Source organism: Rana temporaria, chromosome 11 (assembly GCF_905171775.1).
Source record: "Rana temporaria chromosome 11, aRanTem1.1, whole genome shotgun sequence".
NCBI lineage: Eukaryota > Metazoa > Chordata > Amphibia > Anura > Ranidae > Rana > Rana temporaria.
In genome coordinates, this window is record NC_053499.1 from 1,825,860 (window position 1) to 1,849,724 (window position 23,865).

At 44.9% G+C, this 23,865-nt stretch overlaps 1 protein-coding gene across 1 annotated transcript; it reads right to left on the reverse strand.

Annotated features, from left to right (window-relative positions):
• Window positions 1–1,701: 1,701 nt before the first annotated feature.
• C11H11orf16 (chromosome 11 C11orf16 homolog) lies at window positions 1,702–18,753 on the reverse strand. Its single transcript, XM_040327878.1, has 8 exons — window positions 18,586–18,753; window positions 17,596–17,758; window positions 14,791–15,019; window positions 6,559–7,248; window positions 4,876–5,048; window positions 3,729–3,901; window positions 3,137–3,386; window positions 1,702–2,007 (listed from the first exon to the last, which is right to left on the reverse strand). The coding sequence occupies exons 1-8, from the start codon at window positions 18,738–18,740 to the stop codon at window positions 1,897–1,899; spliced, it is 1,944 nt and encodes a 647-aa protein (XP_040183812.1). The 5' UTR covers window positions 18,741–18,753; the 3' UTR covers window positions 1,702–1,896.
• Window positions 18,754–23,865: the final 5,112 nt, after the last annotated feature.

A 23,865-nucleotide genomic window follows, 5' to 3' on the forward strand; every position in this document is an offset into this window, starting at 1 on the left:
TCCTCCAGCCAGGAAATGAGGCGGGGCCAGGGACAGTTGGTAGATGATGGGGACGTCCCCCAGCCAGGAGATGAGGTGGGGCCAGGGACAGTCGGTAGATGATGGGGACGTCCTCCAGCCAGGAAATGAGGCGGGGCCAGGGACAGTCAGTTGATGATGGGGACGTCTCCCAGCCAGGAGATGAGGCGGGGCCAGGGACAGTCGGTAGATGATGGGGACGTCCTCCAGCCAGATGATGAGGCGGGGCCAGGGACAGTTGGTAGATGATGGGGACGTCCCCTAGCCAGGAAATGAGGCGGGGCAAGGGACAGTTGGTTGATTATGGGGACGTCCTCCAGCCAGGAAATGAGGCGGGCCAGGGACAGTCAGTAGATGATAGGGACGTCCCCCAGCCAGGAAATGAGGCGGGGCCAGGGACAGTCGGTAGATGACGGGAAGGTCCCCCAGCCAGGAAATGAGGCGGGGCCAGGGACAGTTGGTAGATGATGGGGACGTCCTCCAGCCAGATGATGAGGCGGGGCCAGGGACAGTCGGTTGATTATGGGGACGTCCTCCAGCCAGGAAATGAGGCGGGGCCAGGGACAGTTGGTAGATGATAGGGACGTCCTCCAGCCAGGAAATGAGGCGGGGCCAGGGACAGTTGGTAGATGATGGGGACGCCCCTAGCCAGGAAATAAGGCGGGGCCAGGGACAGTCAGTAGATGATGGGGACGTCCTACAGCCAGGAAATGAGGCGGGGCCAGGGACAGTCGGTAAATGATGGGGACGTCCCCCAGCCAGGAAATGAGGCGGGGCCAGGGACAGTCAGTAGATGATGGGGACGTCCCCCAGCTAGGAAATGAGGCGGGGCCAGGGACAGTCAGTAGATGATGACGTCCTCCAGCCAGGAAATGAGGCGGGGCCAGGGACAGTCAGTAGATGATGGGGACGTCCTACAGCCAGGAAATGAGGCGGGGCCAGGGACAGTCGGTAAATGATGGGGACGTCCCCCAGCCAGGAAATGAGGCGGGGCCAGGGACAGTCAGTAGATGATGGGGACGTCCCCCAGCCAGGAAATGAGGCGGGGCCAGGGACAGTCAGTAGATGATGACGTCCTCCAGCCAGGAAATGAGGCGGGGCCAGGGACAGTCGGTTGATTATGGGGACGTCCTCCAGCCAGGAAATGAGGCGGGGCCAGGGACAGTTGGTAGATGATAGGGACGTCCTCCAGCCAGGAAATGAGGCGGGGCCAGGGACAGTTGGTAGATGATGGGGACGCCCCTAGCCAGGAAATAAGGCGGGGCCAGGGACAGTCAGTAGATGATGGGGACGTCCTACAGCTAGGAAATGAGGCGGGGCCAGGGACAGTCGGTAAATGATGGGGACGTCCCCCAGCCAGGAAATGAGGCGGGGCCAGGGACAGTCAGTAGATGATGGGGACGTCCCCCAGCCAGGAAATGAGGCGGGGCCAGGGACAGTCAGTAGATGATGACGTCCTCCAGCCAGGAAATGAGGCGGGGCCAGGGACAGTCGGTAAATGATGAGGACGTTCCCCAGCCACACCTGTGGAAGACTGAAGGGGAGGAGCCGGTACACCTGTGCAAGACTGAAGGGGAGGAGCCGGAGGGAGGATTTAAAAGTAAAATAAAACTTTATTTGTATTCACAATTCATTGATTTATATTCTAGAAGAATTGCAGAAAAATATCAGATTTTTTTCCGTCCTTCCCATAGAAATCGATCGATTGTCGGGAGCCGCACAATCCCTCCATCTATGAAATACTGGAGTGTGAGATGTAGGCGGAGTCATCCTTCAAGGAACGGAGTGGGCGGGAACATGAGGACCTCCCACAGCCAACTGGGTGCTGATTATTTCCAATCGATCAATACCGAATGATCTCCATTTGTAATGTGAATTCTACGCCTCGAATTCCCGAGATCTCCCCCTCCCCCTCCCTCCCCCCTCCGCCTGGACCACCTTCTCCGCCACTTCTCTGTAGTGATCCTCCACCCTCCTGCGCTGGGCAGCCTGTGAGAGACCGAGTACAGAGATCATACAATGTTACATTATTACAGGAAAAAGGGGACATTAGAGTGTAAGCTCCTCTGTACAGAGACTGATGTGATGTGGGGGGAGGGGGCATTAGAGTGTAAGCTCCTCTGTACAGAGACTGATGTGACTGTGGGGGGAGGGGACATTAGAGTGTAAGCTCCTCTGTACAGAGACTGATGTGATGTGGGGGAGGGGACATTAGAGTGTAAGCTCCTCTGTACAGAGACTGATGTGACTGTGGGGGAGGGACATTAGAGTGTAAGCTCCTCTGTACAGAGACTGATGTGACTGTGGGGGGGAGGGGACATTAGAGTGTAAGCTCCTCTGTACAGAGACTGATGTGACTGTGGGGGAGGGGACATTAGAGTGTAAGCTCATCTGTACAGAGACTGATGTGACTGTGGGGGGAGGGGACATTAGAGTGTAAGCTCCTCTGTACAGAGACTGATGTGACTGTGGGGGGGGGGAGGGGACATTAGAGTGTAAGCTCCTCTGTACAAAGACTGATGTGACTGTGGGGGGGAGGGGACATTAGAGTGTAAGCTCCTCTGTACAGAGACTGATGTGACTGTGGGGGGGAGGGGACATTAGAGTGTAAGCTCCTCTGTACAGAGACTGATGTGACTGTGGGGGAGGGGACATTAGAGTGTAAGCTCATCTGTACAGAGACTGATGTGACTGTGGGGGGAGGGGACATTAGAGTGTAAGCTCCTCTGTACAGAGACTGATGTGACTGTGGGGGGGGGGAGGGGACATTAGAGTGTAAGCTCCTCTGTACAAAGACTGATGTGACTGTGGGGGGGAGGGGACATTAGAGTGTAAGCTCCTCTGTACAGAGACTGATGTGACTGTAGGGGGGAGGGGACATTAGAGTGTAAGCTCCTCTGTACAGAGACTGATGTGATGTGGGGGGGGGGGACATTAGAGTGTAAGCTCCTCTGTACAGAGACTGATGTGATGTGGGGGAGGGGACATTAGAGTGTAAGCTCCTCTGTACAGAGACTGATGTGACTGTGGGGGAGGGACATTAGAGTGTAAGCTCCTGTGGTGCAGAGACTGATGTCAGTGTATATAGTTGGTATATAGCGGTGAATTGCGCACTCACCAGATGGTCGATCTCTTTCCGCTCGCTCGCCGCGCACTTCTCGAACTCCCTCTGGTCGATCTTCCCTCGCACTCCCCTCAGGTGATCGATCCTTCGCTGTTCTCTCTTCTTCTCCTCGGCAGCGACCGTCTGGTTGCGCTCTTTGCGCTCCTCGCTGGCGGCCATCTTGACTTTTACGCCGGCATTCTCCTTTGTCTCTCGCTCCTTCACCTTCCGCTCCTCGTTCTGCAGGCGCTGCAGCGTCTTCTTCCTGCGCACAAAACATTGTTTATCGGATGATGTCAGCGGGGAATGATTGGAAGCAATTTGATTGGACAATGTGACTGTGAATGGAGAAGGCTGGACGTGAGGTCTGGGGTGACGCTCTGCTTGGGCTGGGCCAAGGGAGGGGGAGGGGCGCAAATCAGGACGAAACATATAACCTATGAGGCTGAAGTGCACAGCTCATGCATGAAGGTGATTGGCTGCTCTTGACCTTTTCACCTTGAGTGCTGAAGGCCATTGCTCAAGCCCCCCCCCCCCCACAGGGCGATTCCTTTAGTATAATAGGGGGGGGGGAGTTTCCATAGTGGGATATACCGGCCGGCGGTACCTGTGCGCCTCTTGGCTTTCGCTGTACTTCTTCCCAGACTCCTCCTCTCTCCTCTCCTCCCATTGGTGGCGTCTCTCCTTCTGCTGTTGCTGCTTCTCGAGAATCGCCTGCTTGTGGCGCAGCTTCCCCACTTCTGATTCGCCGAGGCGCTCAGCGATGGGGCGGGGCGGGTCCTGGGAAGGAAATTTGGAGGGAAATTTTTTGTTACAGCAGAACTTCACTCCGTCCATCAAAACAAATTCATATCAATTCTCTGCCAGTGATAGTAAATAGATAAGAAGGAAGATCATATTTATATGTTTTTACATTTCTTTAGTTGCTTGTTTATAAACATTGATCAGAGAGGAGATAGAGAGATACAAAGTAACATTGTTTATAAACATTGATCAGACGGGAGAGAGAGATACAAAGTAACATTGTTTATAAACATTGATCAGACGGGAGATAGAGAGATACAAAGTAACATTGTTTATAAACATTCCACCTTTTTATCTCCCATCTGATCCATGTTTATAAACAATGTTACTTTGTATCTCTATCACCTGTCTGACCAAAGTAACATTGTTTATAAACATTGATCAGACAGGAGATAGAGAGATACAAAGTAACATTGTTTATAAACATTGATCAGCCGGGAGATAGAGAGATACAAAGTAACATTGTTTATAAACATTGATCAGACAGGAGATAGAGAGATACAAAGTAACATTGTTTATAAACATTGATCAGATGGGAGATAGAGAGATACAATGTTTATAAACAATGTTACTTTGGTCAGACAGGTGATAGAGATACAAAGTAACATTGTTTATAAACATTTATCAAACGGGAGATGGAGAGATACAAAGTAAGACTGTTTAGAAACATTGATCAGACAAGAGCTAGAGATGCAAAGTAACATTGTTTTTTATTTCAGAAGAGGCATACTATGGGTGTGATTTTAATTTAAAATGAAAAATGCTGCATTTGGCCACTAGATGTCACTAGGTATCATAGGAATTTGCTATGTTATTTGGCTCCATCTAATGGCCAAATGTGGTATTTTCTGTATTACAATGACTGTACTGTATATACTGTGTAGTATCATTCTAGGTTTTCTCTGTTACCAGAACTTTATATTCTTTACCATGTTGGGCCTTTTACTTACCGTACCAGACGAGACAAAATTGGTGTGGACCAAAACGTCTTTCATGGTGAGGCGCCTGGCTGGCGAATCCACTATGGTATCAAACAGAGCACTCCGGTTGGTGGACTCGAAAAAATCGGACACGGCGGCTCTCGGATTCTCGATGGACTTTTTACTGTTCGATTTTATAATTCCTGAGACGAAAAAAAAAAATATCAGAGATTCTCCAATTACTGATCTCTTCTTATCTACAGCGTTCCCTCCACACCGAACAACGTTTATAAACAAAGACCCAGAGGAGCCGATCCGAAATCTTCTACAATCATCTATGAGACTTCTCTAGTGCTGCCTCCTCCAGGAACTCCCGATATATACTACACACTATATTACCAAAAGTATTGGGACGCCGGCCTTTACACACACATGGACTTTAATGGCATCCCAGTCTTAGTCCGGAGGGTTCAATATTGAGTTGGCCCCGCCCTTCAACTCTTCTGGGAAGGCCGTCCACAAGGTTTAGGAGGGTGTCTATGGGAATGTTTGACCGTTCTTCCAGAAGAGCATTTGTGAGGTCAGGCACTGATGTTGGACGAATTTGTCAGAATTTATGATTTTTGAATTTCCGAAATTTCTAAATTACGAAATATAACATTTCCGAAATCTCGAATTTTCACATTTCCGAAATTCTAAATTTTCTAATTTCTGAATTTTCAAACTTACGAACTTACGAAATTTTGAATTTCTGAAATCTCAAATTTTCACGTTTCCGTATTTCCTGAATTTTTTTCGAAATGTTGGTAATTCGAAAATCAGAAATTTGAAAATTCTGGGCCAGATTCACAGAAGAGATACGACGGCGTATATCTGTGATCCGCCCGTCGTAACTATGCGGCTGATTCATAGAATCAGGTTACGCATAGATAGCCCTAAGATCCGACAGGTGTAATTGACTTAGGATGCAATTCTAGGCCGGCCGCTAGGTGGCGATTCCATTGCGGTCGGCGTAGAATATGCAAATAACTAGTTACGGCGATTCACGAACGTACGCTTTACCCGTCGCTCTAAATTTACGTAGTTTCCGTCGAGGTACGCCGCGTAAAACTAAGCATGCCCTCTAGGTGGTGTAACCCATGTTAAGTATGGCCGTCGTTCCCGCGTCAACATTTTTAATTTCACGTTGTTTGCGTAAGTCGTCCGTGAATGGCGCTGGACGCCATTTACGTTAACGTCGAAACCAATGACGTCCTTGCGACGTCATTTAGCGCAATGCACGTCGGGTAATTTGACGGACGGAGCATGCGCAGTGCCCGCCCCATTTGAATTAGGCGGGCTTGCGCCGAGCGGATTTACGTTACAACGCCGCAAGTTTACAGGTAAGAGCTTTGTGAATCAGGCACTTACGCTGTAAACCTGCGGCGGTGTAACGTATATGGAATACGTTACGCCGCCGCAGCGTAACGTATTTGTACCTGAATCTGGCCCTTTGAATTTTCACATTTTCAAATTTCTGATTTTCGAAAATTCCCAATTTTCGAATTCAGAATTTTAGAATTCCCGAAATTTCAAACTTACGAAATTTTGAATTTTCACATTTCCGAATTCGAAAATTCGGAAATGTAAAGATTCGGAAATGCGTAAATTTCGGAATTAACGAATTTGTCACACTAAACGAATCGCACATGTCTAGATGACACAATGACGTACCCGGTTTTCGGTAGAAGGGTTCCGGTTGCCGGTGTTTCCAGTACTTCCACTCTGGTCGGTCGCCGGTGTCTAGTTTCGGCTTCTCCCATAGGCTGGAATCGGTGTTGACTGCGCTGTCCACCATGGTGCTATGTGTGGTCCTTGACAAATAAGTTTCGTCGTCTGTGTCCTCGTCCTCCAGGAGATCCTCCTCCTCGCTATCGGAGGTCGATGATAGATGGCGGTCTCGGCGGTTCCTGGGACTTCCTCTCCCTCCAGTACCGGAATACAAACGTTCCTCCCTCTCGGGTTCCTTCCTGCTCTGGACGTAGACGGTGGTCCGGGGGGTGAGCCCCCACCAGTCCTGACACTTGGGGTCGTAGCAGCAGGTACAGGTCGGGTGGCTCGGGAAGCAGCAGCAGTCGCAGTGTCGGTGGGTGAGATGCGGGTGGACGGTGTGATGACCCCATCGGTGGTGGAGGTCCTTGGTGCACATAGGGACGGGCACCGTGGTACAGCGGTCGGTGATGACGTAGGTGGTGGTGGTGCTCGGGGGCTGGTCTTCCTGGGGTTGACGACTGGTGATAGGACGATGCAGCGTGTCTATGATCCTATGATGGACCGTCGGTGAAATCCACACAGCCACACCGAGAGGGACGTTCACCTTCTTGCCATTCCAAAAACAAACGGTCAACTCTTCATCCTCGGCCACTGTGAGAAATACATTTTTAAGTAAATGCATTGAATACAAATGTAATAAAGCAATTAATTAAATTTATTATTAAAAATGTATTAATAAACATATAATACATGATATGTATAAAAAACAAAAGCAACATTTTAATTCATAATAGAAACAAATAAAAAAAAAAATAATAATAATAGTAACTAAATAATAACAATTCATATTTTTTAAAAAAAAATCTAATTTTAGTTTTAACTGCATTTATAAAAAATAAATGGATAACATGTAATAAATCAATTAATTAAATTCACTATCATTATTTTTTAATAAATATATAATGAATTAGATATATAAATGAAAGCAAAATGAAAATCATAATAAAAAAAAATACATTACTAAAAGTTATATAATAATAATAATAGTAACTAAATAATAAAAATCTATAGTTAACATTTTTTATTTAGAATTTAATTTTAAATGCATTTAAAAAAATAAATAGACAACATGTATTACATCAATTAATGAAATTCTCTATTAAATAATTAATAAATGTATAGTAAATATAAAAAAAAAAGAATAATTCATGATAATATAAAAAGTTAAAGAGGAGGTCCACCCTCCCACCAAAAATTAAAACTCAGCAGCTACAAATACTGCAGCTGCTGACTTTTAATGTATGGACACCCCAGCCGATCATCCGATCGGCTGTTGGATGCATCCGCCACCATTCCTTGTAAGGGAACCCTACTGCGCATGCACACAGCGTTTTGCGCTTTCTAATTAGTCTGGCGGAGGAAGAAGGAGGGGTCCTCTTTAATATTACTTTTATTATTATTATTACTATTATTTTTATTGTATTGTTATTAATATAATTTTATTGTATTATTTGTATTAAAAAAATAATACAAATATTTATTAAATAATAATAATAATAAATATTTAAAAAATAGTTAAAATAAATACATTTACAATTAAGTTTAAATTTTTTTTATATAAATAAATTGAAAATAAATGTATTAAATCAATTAATTAGATTCTTTATTAAATAATAAATTAATATATAATAAATAAATTTTATTTAAATATCTATATATATATATATATATATATATATATATATATTGTGACGCTATGCGAGGTGCGATACACGATCATAGGTACATTTCACCTCGCATACGTTCTATCATGAGAGACTGAACCGGAATCCATTCCGGGTTTTACAGCCTCTGTGCCTGGCTAGGATTCCGGTCCGGATGTTTGGGTCCACTGGAGTCCACAATCAGCTGGACTTTAAATGACCAGGAAGAGAGCACAACAGGGCTCTGGCTTGAAACTCAGGAAGGGACCTGAGTGAGGGGAGCGCTGAGTGCTGGACTGAAAAGGTTTGCTTTACTACATGTTTTGTGGGTGTCAGGGACTAGCCCCACACTGTATAGAGAGGAGATCCTGTTTGTTTAGTTTAGCACCGGACGGCAAGGATTTAATTTATTGTTTTGTTTTATTTTAATCTGCAAACCGTTTATAAATAAAATCTGGCATCCGCCAGACTTAAAAGAAAGTGCCTGCTTACAGACTGTGATTTCAGAAAAGGTGATCCCCACGAGCTAATCCCTCACACGTGGTGGAGAATGCGGGCACTTTTCTGAAAATGGAAGAAATGTTAAAGGCCCTGCTACAGGCCAATGCAGCCCAGCGGGAAACCAACCGCCAAGTCGCAGAGGCCGCTACAGCACAACAGGCTGCCCAGCAGGAGATAAACCGCCAAGTCGCAGAGGCCGCTGCAGCACAACACCGCCAAGTCGCAGAGGCCGTTGCAGCACAACACGCTGCCCAGCAGGAGATGAACCGACAGTTCGCCGAAGCTCTGGTGGAACTGAAAAAGGGGTCCGCACCTCCGGTGTTAGCGGAACCAAAGATTGTACGTGCTTCCTACCACCTGCAAAAGATGACACCGGCGGATGATGTTGAGGCGTACATGGCGACTTTCGAGAGAGTCGCTGACCGCGAAGGATGGCCAAAAGAGCAGTGGGCGGGACTATTGGCCCCATTCCTAACAGGAGAACCCCAAAAGGCCTATTTTGACCTAGAACCAGATAAGGCCCAGGACTATGAGACTCTAAAGACAGAAATACTCGCACGCTTGGGTGTCACCATGGCAGTCCGGGCCCAGCGCGTGCACCAGTGGTCCTATTCCAGCAACAAGCCACCCCGGTCACAAATGTTTGACCTGGTCCACCTCACCAGGAAGTGGTTGCAGCCAGAGACTCTGACCAGCCCTCAGATTGTGGAGCGTGTGGTAATGGACCGGTACCTGCGTGCGCTCCCTGCTACCCTGAGAAAGTGGGTTGGACAGGGGGACCCCAACACTGCAGCCCAAATGGTGGACCTAGTGGAGAGGTACAGTGCTACCGAGGACTTAATAAACCCACCCACGCCCCACTTCGGAGTGTCTCGGGGTGCAAGATCTCCCCACGGTTCGGGTAAGACTGTTCCGGGGTTCAAGAGTTTGGGGAGAGTGGATAAGACTGTTGTTACAGCAGATGAGACTATAGGTCCTAGACCTGGAGACTGGCCAAAGAAGCCAGGAAGGTTTTTGGGACCGGTAAGAGGACTGGGGGTAGGGCAAATACGGTGTTTTCGTTGCCATGCATTAGGCCATATTGCTGCAAACTGCCCTCTAAATGATGAACCTATGCAATATGATTATGTTGATAGGGTAAGACGCCTTTCTCTGTTTGCACAGGTCGCATGTGTTGCGACAGGTCAGCGTCGCCTGGAAAAACAAATGTGCGTTATTTCAGTAGATGGCAAGCCTCTTACAGCCCTGCTAGACTCTGGTAGTGTGGTGACCTTAGTCAGGAGTGTGTGTGTAGACCCCGCAAAACTACACCCCAGTTGTATTGGGGTAATATGCATCCATGGGGACACTCGGGACTACCAGACAGCGGTGGTTGAGGTTGATACCCCCTGGGGCTGTGTAACACATTCAGTGGGGGTGGTACCTTCACTGCTCCATGAAGCCTTAGTGGGGAGGGACTTTCCTCATTTTTGGAAGTTATGGGAGAGTGAAGGGAGGCCCGTAGATAGCGCTCCCCCTACTGGGGAAACTCGAGAACTCTCACCAGACCCGTTTTGCCAAAGCGAAGGGCATGCTGTTGGTGGGATCGAGGAGGCCGGAGATCCTCCACCATTCCCTGCCATGGCTGGGGAACCGGAGGACTTAGAAGCTAGCACCCAGCCTGAGGGTAACGAACAGGAAACCTCGCCTGACCCTGACATGGAGAGTAGCCAAAATGTGGTACCCGACTTGGAGGTCAGGAGGGAGGATTTCTGTACCGAGCAGCTGCGAGAGCCCACCCTCATGAATGCCAGGGAAAATGTTAAGGTGTTGGATGGGGAACCGGTGGATCCTAATTGGGTGGTGTCCTTTCCCTACATGGCAATTAAAAACAATTTGTTATATCGGGTGATAAAACATGGAGAGGAAGAGGTAGAACAGCTACTGGTTCCCAAACCCTTTCGCAGGGTGGTGCTAGACCTGGCTCATGGTCACGTAATGGGGGGACATCTCGGGGTCGAAAAAACCAGGGAGAGAATCACCCAAAGATTCTTCTGGCCCGGTTTGCATGCAGAGGTCAAGGAGTACTGCGAATCGTGCCCCGAGTGCCAAATGTCAGCACCATCGCCCCATTTTCGCAGCCCCCTTGTTCCTCTACCAATAATTGAGGTCCCCTTTGAAAGGATTGGCATGGACCTGGTGGGGCCGGTCGTGAAATCTGCCAGAGGTCACCAGCATATTCTGGTGATCCTGGACTATGCGACTCGCTATCCTGAGGCCATACCCTTGCGTAACACCTCCGCCAAGGTTATTGCCAAGGAATTAGTCCAGGTGTTTAGTCGAGTGGGGATCCCAAAAGAGATCTTGACCGATCAAGGCACCCCTTTTATGTCAAGGGTTACCAAGGAATTGTGTAGATTGTACAAAATCTCCCATCTCCGTACTTCTGTCTACCACCCCCAGACAGATGGTCTGGTCGAAAGGTTTAATAAAACATTGAAGAGTATGTTGAAAAAGGTGGTCGACAAGGATGGGAGAGACTGGGATTTTTTGCTACCATATCTCATGTTTGCCATACGAGAGGTTCCACAGGCCTCCACAGGCTATTCCCCCTTTGAGCTCTTGTATGGTAGGCATCCCAGGGGCCTGCTAGATATTGCTAAAGAAACGTGGGAAGGAGAGGTCAGCCCATATAGGAGCATCATAGAGCATGTCTCCTTGATGCAGGACCGAATCGCAGCCGTTCTGCCCCTAGTACGGGAACATATGGAGCGAGCCCAGGAGGCCCAAAGGAGGGTCTATAACCGGGGTGCCAAGGTCCGTACTTTCAACCCGGGGGACAGAGTGTTGGTACTGGTTCCCACGGTAGAAAGTAAGTTTTTAGCCAAGTGGCAGGGTCCCTTTGAGGTTGTCCAAAGGGTGGGGGAGGTAAACTACAAAGTCTACCAGCCAGGGAAAAGGAAACCCCACCAAATTTACCATGTAAATCTCTTAAAGCCCTGGAAGGACCGAGAGACTTTACTGGCCACGTCCCCACTTCCAACAGACCGGATACCCGTGATACCTGACGTTCCCATCACGGATTCCCTGTCCGTAGCACAGCAAAGTGACGTTAGGGCATTCGTGCAGAAAAATAGAGACTTTTTCTCCCCCTTACCCGGACTGACCAACACGATCCAACATGACATAGTGACGGAACCAGGGGTTCGGGTAAATGTAAAACCATATAGAATTCCAGAGGCCCGGCGAGAGGCAGTTGCGGAAGAAATAAAAAATATGTTAGAGTTGGATGTGATCGAGGAGTCTCACAGTGAGTGGTCAAGTCCCATAGTGCTGGTCCCAAAACCTGATGGCAGTATTAGGTTTTGTAATGATTTTAGAAAACTTAACAGTGTGTCCAAATTTGACGCCTACCCGATGCCCCGGGTCGACGAACTTGTGGACAGGTTGGGACAGGCTCGCTACATAACGACCCTAGATCTAACGAAAGGTTATTGGCAGATACCGCTTACTGAATCGGCCAAGGAGAAGACTGCCTTTTCCACTCCTGAGGGCTCGTTTCAGTATAAGCGGATGCCGTTTGGTCTGCACGGAGCCCCTGCATCATTCCAGCGAATGATGGACAAAATTTTGAGACCACATCGCTCGTATGCAGCGGCGTACTTGGACGATGTGGTCATCCACAGCCCAGATTGGGAATCGCACCTGCTCCGTGTACAAGCGGTGGTAGATTCCCTTAGGGAAGCACGTCTCACGGCCAATCCAAAGAAATGTGCCATAGGCCTGGAGGAGGCCAAATACCTTGGGTACGTTATTGGCCGGGGGATGGTCAAGCCGCAGACCAATAAGATTGAGGCAATTCAAAAATGGCCCCAACCAGTCAATAAAAAACAAGTGAGGGCCTTCCTGGGCATTACGGGGTATTACAGGCGTTTTATACCCAATTTTGCCACCATTGCCGCCCCCTTGACCGATCTAACGAAGGGTAAGGGGTCGGTCATGGTCAAATGGAACCCCGAAGCCGAGGGGGCATTTCAGAAGTTAAAACAGGCTCTTTGTATGGTACCCGTACTAGTAACCCCGGATTTTAGCCAGGAGTTTGTTATACAGACGGATGCCTCTGAGGTGGGACTAGGGGCCGTACTGTCACAGATCAGGGATGGTGAGGAGCACCCAGTGGTATACCTGAGCAGGAAGCTGAACAAGCACGAGAAAAATTATGCCATCGTAGAAAAGGAGTGTCTCGCCATTAAGTGGGCCTTAGACTCCCTGAGGTATTACCTACTGGGGAGGTCATTTAAGCTGGTCACAGACCATGCTCCCCTGAAGTGGATGTGTGATAACAGGGAGAAAAATGCTCGGGTGACAAGGTGGTTCCTGGCTCTACAGCCTTTTAAATTTGCGGTGGAGCACAGGCCAGGGAAGCTCCAAAATAATGCAGATGCCCTCTCCCGTGTGCACTGTATGGTTGGGTCAAGTGCTCAGCCGCAGGGGCTTGAGCAGAGGGGGAGGATATGTGACGCTATGCGAGGTGCGATACACGATCATAGGTACATTTCACCTCGCATACGTTCTATCATGAGAGACTGAACCGGAATCCATTCCGGGTTTTACAGCCTCTGTGCCTGGCTAGGATTCCGGTCCGGATGTTTGGGTCCACTGGAGTCCACAATCAGCTGGACTTTAAATGTCCAGGAAGAGAGCACAACAGGGCTCTGGCTTGAAACTCAGGAAGGGACCTGAGTGAGGGGAGGGCTGAGTGCTGGACTGAAAAGGTTTGCTTTACTACATGTTTTGTGGGTGTCAGGGACTAGCCCCACACTGTATAGAGAGGAGATCCTGTTTGTTTAGTTTAGCGCCGGACGGCAAGGATTTAATTTATTGTTTTGTTTATTTTAATCTGCAAACCGTTTATAAATAAAATCTGGCATCCGCCAGACTTAAAAGAAAGTGCCTGCTTACAGACTGTGATTTCAGAAAAGGTGATCCCCACGAGCTAATCCCTCACAATATATATAGAAATATATCTATATATAATGGGGCAGATCCACAAAGAAAGTACTTTCAAATTTCCCGCGTCGTATCTTTAGTTTGAATTCTCAAAACAAGATACGACGGCATCTGTGTTACATCTGACAGGCGTACGTCTTCGTACGCCTTCGGATCTTAGATGCAATTCTTCGGCGTCCGCTGGGTGGCGTTCCCATCGTAATCCGCGTCGAGTATGCAAATTAGCTATTTCCGACGATCCACGAACGTACGAGTGGCCGTCGCATACTTTTACGTCGTTTCCGTTCGGCTTTTTTCGGCGTATAGTTAAAGCTGGTATCTGGTGGCGTACGCAATGTTAAGTATGGCCGTTGTTCCCGCGTCTGATTTTAAAAATTTTACATCGTTTGCGTAAGTCGTCCGTGAATGGGGCTGGACGCCATTTACGCTCACGTCAAAACCAATGACGTCCTTGCGACGTCATTTAGCGCAATGCACGGCGGAAAATTTAGGGACGGCGCATGCGCAGTTCGTTCGGCGCGGGGACGCGCTTCATTTAAATGAAACACGCCCCCTACTCGCCGCATTTGAATTCCGCGCCGTTACGCCGCGAGAGATACACTACGCCGCCGTAGCTTACGGCGCGAAATCTTTCTGGATTCGAACCAAAGCCAGGTAAGTTACGGCGGCGTAGCGTATCTCAGATACGCTGCGCGGGTGCAGATCTATGTGGATCTGCCCCAATATGTGTATGTATAAATTTTATTTATAATGGAAAATAAATAAAACCTTTTTATTATGATTTGAAATAATAATTAGAATTTTTTTTTTAAATAAATACATTAATAATATAGTAATATAGAATAATTGTATGTTTCACTTTGTTTCACAGTTGGCTACAGAGCTGCGAAAGGTAAAATCTGCAGCTTGTCACAAATTTAAAAATAAAAAAAGGAAAAAAAAAAATCACAAGCAGAATTGTGTTCCCTCCGTCCTCTAAGAGAAATAAAATATTCTTTACCGCGCAGCGGGTCTCTGGTCTCCAGGCCCAGGATGACGGTTCCGGGTCCATAGCGGGTCAGTTCCCGTTCCCATGGGGCTAGAACGTTGTCGCCGGGTACTATAGAATGTCTCCGCCCTTCTTCGTACTGGATGACGTCACCGGAGCTCGTCTTCTGTAGCATGGCCGGGTACCGATCCCTCTGCACAGACGGCTTATTGAACTCGATTAGGAAGACCCCCGGCTCCTCCTACAGGGGGGGCAAAATGAAGGTTTGATTTGCTGCGCTGGGACAAATGGGCGGAGTTATTGAGAACGTAAATTGTACAAACCGCGCCTGCAGGATTCAAGTCAGGCTCATGTCACACATTCATATTTTATTTTTTAGTATGTTTTAGTATTTTTTATTGTAATTTTGGATTTTATTTAACTAAAATAAATTAACTTAAAAAAATAAAAATAAAATATTTTTAAAGCAAAAAAAAATTGAATTAAAACATTGCTTATGTTTTAGTATTTTTTATTGTAATTTGGGATTTTATTTAACTAAAATAAAAATTAACTTAAAAAATAAAAAAATATATTTTTAAAGCAAATAAGAAATTGAATTAAAACGTTGCATATGAATATATATATTTTTCTTATTTTCATCCAGCAGGTGGAGCTGTGGGCTAATTTTCATACGTTTTCCTGTCTTCTTTTCTGCTTTACTATAAAAAGCCTGCTGTTTAGAGAGCTCTATAGCTCAAGCTGAATTTACTTCAGACAGCTGTGTCTACAGTTTCAGCCCAGGTTCACACTGATAGCGGCATTGAACATGCGGGAACTTTTCATTCCTGCATGTCAGTCCGACTTCGGACTATACTATACTATACTATACAAAATCAATTATAAAATATAAAACATTTTTATTTTTATATATATATACACACACACACATACACAGTATATACATTTTTTATTTATTTTTTCCCCATATTTTTTTTTAATACACAAACATTGACAAATAACTATTTACCACCATAACTCAAGTAGTTAAAATCTGAAAATTATATAGAATATAAAAATACATAAAAGGTATAAAACATTAGTTTTAAAAATACAATTTTATTTCAAATCTTTTTAATTTATACATTTTTAAACTAATGTTTTTAAAACTTTTTCTGTATTTTTTATATTCTATATATTTTCAGATTATATTGCATTTTATGAAATGATAAAATACTTTAAAAATGTATACATTAAAAAGATTTGAAATAAAATACAAAAGAAATGATAAAATACTTTTAAAATGTATAAATTTAAAAATTTTCGAAATAAAATTGTGTTTTTCAATTTCAAATCTTTTTAATTTATACATTTTTAAAGTATTTTATCATTTCTTTTGTATTTATATAAAATACAATACAATCTGAAAATATACAGAATATAAAAATACATATCAAATATAAAACATGTGTTTAAAAATGTACTGTATAAATTAAAAAAAATTTAAATAACATTGTATTTTTAAAACAAAAATTATCATTTATTTTGTATTTATAACAAAAACAAAATTTAAATCTGAAAATATATAGAATATAAAAATACATAAAAGGTATAAAACATTAGTTTTAAAAATACAATTTTATTTCAAATCTTTTTAATTTATACATTTTTAAACAAATGTTTTTAATACTTTTTCTGTATTTTTTATATTCTATATATTTTCGGATTATATTGCATTTTATATAAATACAAAAGAAATCATAAAAATACTTTAAAAATTTATAAATTAAAAAGATTTGAAATAAAATACAAAAGAAATGATAAAATACTTTTAAAATGTATAAATTAAAAATATTCGAAATAAAATTGTGTTTTTCAATTTCAAATCTTTTTAATTTATACATTTTTAAAGTATTTTATCATTTCTTTTGTATTTATATAAAATACAATACAATCTGAAAATATACAGAATATAAAAATACATATGAAATATAAAACGTGTTTAAAAATGTACTGTATAAATTAAAAAAAATTGAAATAACATTGTATTTTTAAAACAAAAATTATAATTTATTTAGTATTTATAACAAAAAAAAATTAAAATCTGAAAATATATAGAATATAAAAATACATAAAAGGTATAAAATATTAGTTTTAAAAATACAATTTTATTTCAAATCTTTTTAATTTATACATTTTTAAACTAATGTTTTTAATACTTTTTCTGTATTTTTTATATTCTATATATTTTCAGATTATATTGCATTTTATATAAATACAAAAGCAATGATAACATACTTTAAAAATGTATAAATTAAAAAGATTTGAAATAAAATTGTGTTTTTCAATTTCAAATCTTTTTAATTTATACATTTTTAAAGTATTTTATAATTTCTTTTGTATTTATATAAAATACAATACAATCTGAAAATGTATATTCATATGTATAAATAAATGATAATTGTTGTTTTAAAAATACAATGTTATTTCAATTTTTTTTAATTTATACAGTACATTTTTAAACAAATGTTTTAAATTTAATATGTATTTTTATATTCTGTATAGAATATAAAAATACATATTAAATATAAAAAATTTGTTTAAAAATGTACTGTATAAATAAAAAAAATGGAAATAACATTGTATTTTTAAAACAAAAATTATCATTTATTTTGTATTTATAACAAAAATACAATAAAATCGGAAAATATATAGAATATAAAAATACATAAAAAAAAATAAAACATTAGTTTAAAAATGTTTAAATTAAAAGGAATTGAAATAAAATTTCCCCCCGAACTGTTAAGTGTACGTTGATGTTTCTATACCCTCACTTACCTCGTGCCTCACTACACCGAGGTAGTAAAATCGGTCGGGGTCCCGGCGTGCCAGCACAGTCTCACGCCGAATGACGGTGGTGAGACATGGAGGAGTTGATGACCAGTTCAGCTTTTTGCAGGTCACACTGGTGTAGCGGGGGTAGTGGTCTGTACATGAACATCTGTGTGAAATAAAAGCATAAAGTGTTCTGGATCAAGCTGTGCTGCGGCTGAAGGTCCACAATCTGGCTGTACTGCCTGGCAGGAGCGCCCCGAGACACAAAACTGGCTGAACAGAAATGTTTCTGCCCCACTTTTTTTATTTGTAATTTTCCTGCGTTTTATTGAACGGCGTCAGGTTATTATTGTTTTGTAGTGTGCTGACATCTAGTGGAGGTTTTGAGTCGGAACAACCTATTTACATATGTGATTTGGTATCTCCCTCTGTCCTGTCCTCATGTTTAGCGCTAGTTAGTTCAGTCCTCCCTGTTCTCTTCCATGTTTTGTGTTCCTTAGAGACTGAAACTGGAAGTCTTTAGGGGAGATTTAATAAAACTGGAGAGTGCAAAATCTTACACCAATCAAAAGATTGGACTTCACATTCTCTATGCTGTGTGAGATGTGGGATGGCGCCATCCAGTGGTGGGGAATAACTGTGTCTTGAGCACTTCACATTCTCTATGCTGTGTGAGAGGTGGGATCGCGCCATCCAGTGGTAGGAAATAACTGTGTCTCTGGATTACTTCACATTCTCTATGCTGTGTGAGAGGTGGGATCGCGCCACCCAGTGGCCGGGAATAACGGTCTCTGGAGCACTTCATATTCTCTATGTTGTGTGAGAAATGGGATGGCGCCACCTAGTGGTGGGGAATAACTGCATCTCTGGAGTCACTGATTACACTTCGCTGAGTTACAAGATTAATCATTCATAAAAAGGAAAGCGGTCGGGGGGGGGGGGTGCAGAGCGCCCTGGAAGCAGATAGGAGTATAGAGTGAGTCTGGTACATACCTCCCGTGGATTGGGTGATGGTGGGGGGCACACGGGTGAGATGTACACCCCCACAGAGGGTCTGCGATCAGACTGCGACAGGCGTGCGCGGTGGGGGGAGGGGCCACGCTGCAATACTTGTGGTCCAGACACAGCGAGCGGACGCAGTGATCCATCCCGAGGAGACGAGGATCTGCGCAACACAAAGAGAAACATTTCATTCACTTTTGTGATTTTGTAAGAAAATAAGAAATTTATACAAAGATAAAAAATAAACAAAAAAGATTCCTGGCAATCGAGGTGCATTCTGGGATGTTTTTTAACGGACTTGTCAAAAATGACGTGTTTTTATTGTTTATTTCTTTTTTTGTGAATGAGAGGAGGAACTATGTACCCCCCCCATTACCCATTCATATGTAGGAGGGGGGGTATTTGGATGCCCCCTTATTGTTAAGCAGAACTTCCAGATTCCAATAAGACCCCCTCCCACAGATCCCCATAACCACCGAGCCAGGGTTGTAGGGAAGAGGCCCTTGTCCTCACCAACATGGCAACAAGGGGCTCCCCCCCCCCCCCTCCAGAGGCTCACAGAGTCCCCTCCCGAGGCTCACTGGGTCCCCCCCCCCCCCCCGAGGCTCACTGAGTCCCCTCCCGAGGCTCACTGAGTCCCCCCCCCCCCACCCCGAGGCTCACAGAGTCCCCTCCCGAGGCTCACAGAGTCCCCTCCCGAGGCTCACTGCCCCCCCCCCCCCCCCCCGAGGCTCACAGAGTCCCCTCCCCCGAGGCTCACAGAGTTCCCCCCCCCCCCACGAGGCTCACAGAGTCCCCTCCCGAGGCTCACTTCTCCCCCCCCCCCGAGGCTCACAGATTCCCCTCCCGAGGCTCACTGGGCCCCCCCCCCCCCCCCCGAGGCTCACAGAGTCCCCTCCTGAGGCTCACTTCTCCCCCCCCCGAGGCTCACAGAGTCCCCTCCCGAAGCTCACTGGGTCCCCCCCCCCCCCTGAGGCTCACTGGATCCCCCCCCCCCCCCCCGAGGCTCACAATCCCCTCCCCCACAGATGTATGAGTGTTATGTGTCAGTCCTAGGATATGATACATTGTGTAAATTCAGCAAACACACTTTCTTGTTGTTTCTCTATAGAAGTTTCTCTGGGAAGTTTTAGAGAAGTTTTCTCAGCTGAGAATATAAAAAGGAAGAATCAGTCTGGAAGTCATGTGACCTGGGGGGGAGGGGGAGGGGGTTACAATGTATCAATAATAATTGTCTGATGATTCCCATTGGGAGATTTTTCTTACCAGGCGCAGCAGCAGAGATCAAGTCAGATGGTTGAGTCCTCTATCCTCACAGTGTACTGGTTACCGGGTGACATGTTTCCTGGTTACCAGTATGGTTGTCATGGAGGTACTGGGAATGAGACCTGCTGCTGGAGCATGCTCAGTCCGTCCTCCCCCCTCCCCCGACAACAAATATCTCCACTGCATCCTTCTCACTATTCCAATATAAAAATATTATATTCCGAGATACAGAACATCTACATGTATCTTATATCTGGAGGGCGGTGATGTCACTCCTGTATAATATATCTTATATCTGGAGAGCGGTGATGTCACTCCTGTATAATATATCTGGAGAGCGGTGATGTCACTCCTGTATAATATATCTTATATCTGGAGAGCGGTGATGTCACTCCTGTATAATATATCTTATATCTGGAGGGCGGTGATGTCACTCTGTATAATATATCTTATATCTGGAGAGCGGTGATGTCACTCTGTATAATATATCTTATATCTGGAGAGTGGTGATGTCACTCTGTATAATATATCTTATATCTGGAGAGCGGTGATGTCACTCCTGTATAATATATCTTATATCTGGAGGGCGGTGATGTCACTCCTGTATAATATATCTTATATCTGGAGGGCGGTGATGTCACTCCTGTATAATATATCTGGAGAGCGGTGATGTCACTCCTGTATAATATATCTTATATCTGGAGAGTGGTGATGTCACTCCTGTATAATATATCTTATATCTGGAGAGCGGTGATGTCACTCCTGTATAATATATCTGGAGAGCGGTGATGTCACTCCTGTATAATATATCTTATATCTGGAGAGTGGTGATGTCACTCCTGTATAATATATCTGGAGGGCGGTGATGTCACTCTGTATAATATATCTGGAGAGCGGTGATGTCACTCCTGTATAATATATCTGGAGGGCGGTGATGTCACTCTGTATAATATATCTGGAGAGCGGTGATGTCACTCCTGTATAATATATCTTATATCTGGAGAGTGGTGATGTCACTCCTGTATAATATATCTTATATCTGGAGGGCGGTGATGTCACTCCTGTATAATATATCTTATATCTGGAGAGCGGTGATGTCACTCTGTATATATATCTTATATCTGGAGAGCGGTGATGTCACTCCTGTATAATATATCTGGAGAGCGGTGATGTCACTCCTGTATAATATATCTGGAGAGCGGTGATGTCACTCCTGTATAATATATCTTATATCTGGAGAGCGGTGATGTCACTCCTGTATAATATATCTGGAGAGTGGTGATGTCACTCTGTATAATATATCTGGAGAGCGGTGATGTCACTCTGTATAATATATCTTATATCTGGAGGGCGGTGATGTCACTCCTGTATAATATATCTTATATCTGGAGGGCGGTGATGTCACTCCTGTATAATATATCTTATATCTGGAGGGCGGTGATGTCACTCCTGTATAATATATCTTATATCTGGAGGGCGGTGATGTCACTCCTGTATAATATATCTTATATCTGGAGGGCGGTGATGTCACTCTGTATAATATATCTGGAGAGCGGTGATGTCACTCCTGTATAATATATCTGGAGAGTGGTGATGTCACTCTGTATAATATATCTGGAGAGCGGTGATGTCACTCCTGTATAATATATCTTATATCTGGAGGGCGGTGATGTCACTCCTGTATAATATATCTTATATCTGGAGGGCGGTGATGTCACTCCTGTATAATATATCTTATATCTGGAGAGCGGTGATGTCACTCCTGTATAATATATCTGGAGGGCGGTGATGTCACTCCTGTATAATATATCTTATATCTGGAGGGCGGTGATGTCACTCCTGTATAATATATCTTATATCTGGAGGGCGGTGATGTCACTCCTGTATAATATATCTGGAGGGCGGTGATGTCACTCCTGTATAATATATCTGGAGGGCGGTGATGTCACTCTGTATAATATATCTGGAGAGCGGTGATGTCACTCCTGTATAATATATCTGGAGAGTGGTGATGTCACTCTGTATAATATATCTTATATCTGGAGGGCGGTGATGTCACTCCTGTATAATATATCTTATATCTGGAGGGCGGTGATGTCACTCTGTATAATATATCTGGAGAGTGGTGATGTCACTCTGTATAATATATCTGGAGAGTGGTGATGTCACTCTGTATAATATATCTGGAGAGTGGTGATGTCACTCTGTATAATATATCTGGAGAGTGGTGATGTCACTCTGTATAATATATCTGGAGAGCGGTGATGTCACTCTGTATAATATATCTTATATCTGGAGAGCGGTGATGTCACTCCTGTATAATATATCTTATATCTGGAGGGCGGTGATGTCACTCCTGTATAATATATCTTATATCTGGAGGGTGGTGATGTCACTCCTGTATAATATATCTGGAGAGCGGTGATGTCACTCCTGTATAATATATCTTATATCTGGAGGGCGGTGATGTCACTCCTGTATAATATATCTTATTTACTGCAGTTTTTCTTCCTTTTGATGTAAAGATTTTATATAAATAAATAAAAGCTGATCATTATAAGCATCCCTGTCAGTGGTAAATAGTTTTTTTTTTATCCCTGTAACTGTAAAATATATTTTCTTTTAAAAACAACAGACTTGTTGGCTGGATCACTAGATGAGATTAGAGGAAAGAAAGACTAAAAACAGAAAACGAATGCGGCCGTCACACCTTAGGGTTGCTGAGCTGCAATAGAGGTTTTCTTCTGGGCGGAATGCGGCTTTACTGGCCTTGGAGTTTATTGTTGACGAAACGCGCCGCGCTGTGTTTGTGTCGCTCTCGCCTGGTGACACTCGGAGACTCAGATAAGAATATTATTCTATATACAGAGCGCAGGGACCGGCCACTCGGCCTCGGGGTGTCCTGTGATTGGCTGCACACGGTGAGATGGAACGTCCCGGGGACACAGGAAATCAGGGGGTGTGACACCGTCCCTTCGCATGGAATGTCCTTATAGGGGAACTCCTGACAAAAAGATAAAAATAAGCAGCGCATTAAAAAACAACAAAAACGGCTTATTTACCACATTCCAGAGATTCCCTGTAGTACTTTTTTTCTGCCACTAGATGTCTTCAGTCTGATGTCCGGCGCCATTCAACCCACTTCCTAGGAGCCCCGGTCATCCTTGACCCGCCCCCAGCTGCAAAGTCAGCAATAAGTGTCCTTGTTGGCAGGATCTCCAGGTAAGAAACTTTGTAAAGTCTTGTTGAAGTTAGCAGACCACCCACCCCGCCCCCCTGTCCATCGCCGCCTCCCCTATCAATGCGTCCGGCCCCTTTCAGAACACCAGCGCATGGATTCCAACGCGGAGGGGCTGTTTTTTTGTGGCACCGATTAGAACCAGAGGCTTCAATATAGTGTGGTGCTCGGGTAGTAGATAACGCGCTCCAATCCCACCCAGGTGTGTATTGGACGCCTAGGAGGAGGAGGGAGGAGGACACAGAAGCCGCTGCCCGCCGCCCACAACCTGCCCATAGGAGCCTGCAACCCGGCTGGTGGCCACTGCCCATAGGAGCTCACAACCCGCCCATAGGAGCCCGCAACCCGCCCAGGGGTCCGCCGCCCGTAGGAGCCCACAACCCACCGCCAATAGGAGCTCTACAACCTTCCCATAGGAGCCCGCAGGAGCCCACAACCCAGCCGGTGTCCGCTGCCTGTAGAAGCTCACAACCCGCCCATAGGAGCACGCAACCCGCCCAGGGGTCCGCCGCCCAAAGAAGCCCACAACCTGCCCATAGGAGCCCACCGCCAATAGGAGCTCTACAACCTTCCCATAGGAGCCCGCAACCCGCCTGGTGTCCGCCACCCATAGGGGCCCGCAACTCGCCCATAGGAGCCTGCAACCCGTCTGGTGTCCACCGCCCGTAGGAGCCCACAACCCGCCGCCCATAGGAGCCCGCAACCCACCCGCAACTCGCCCATAGGAGCCTACAACCCGGCTGGTGTCCGCCACCCATAGGAGCTCA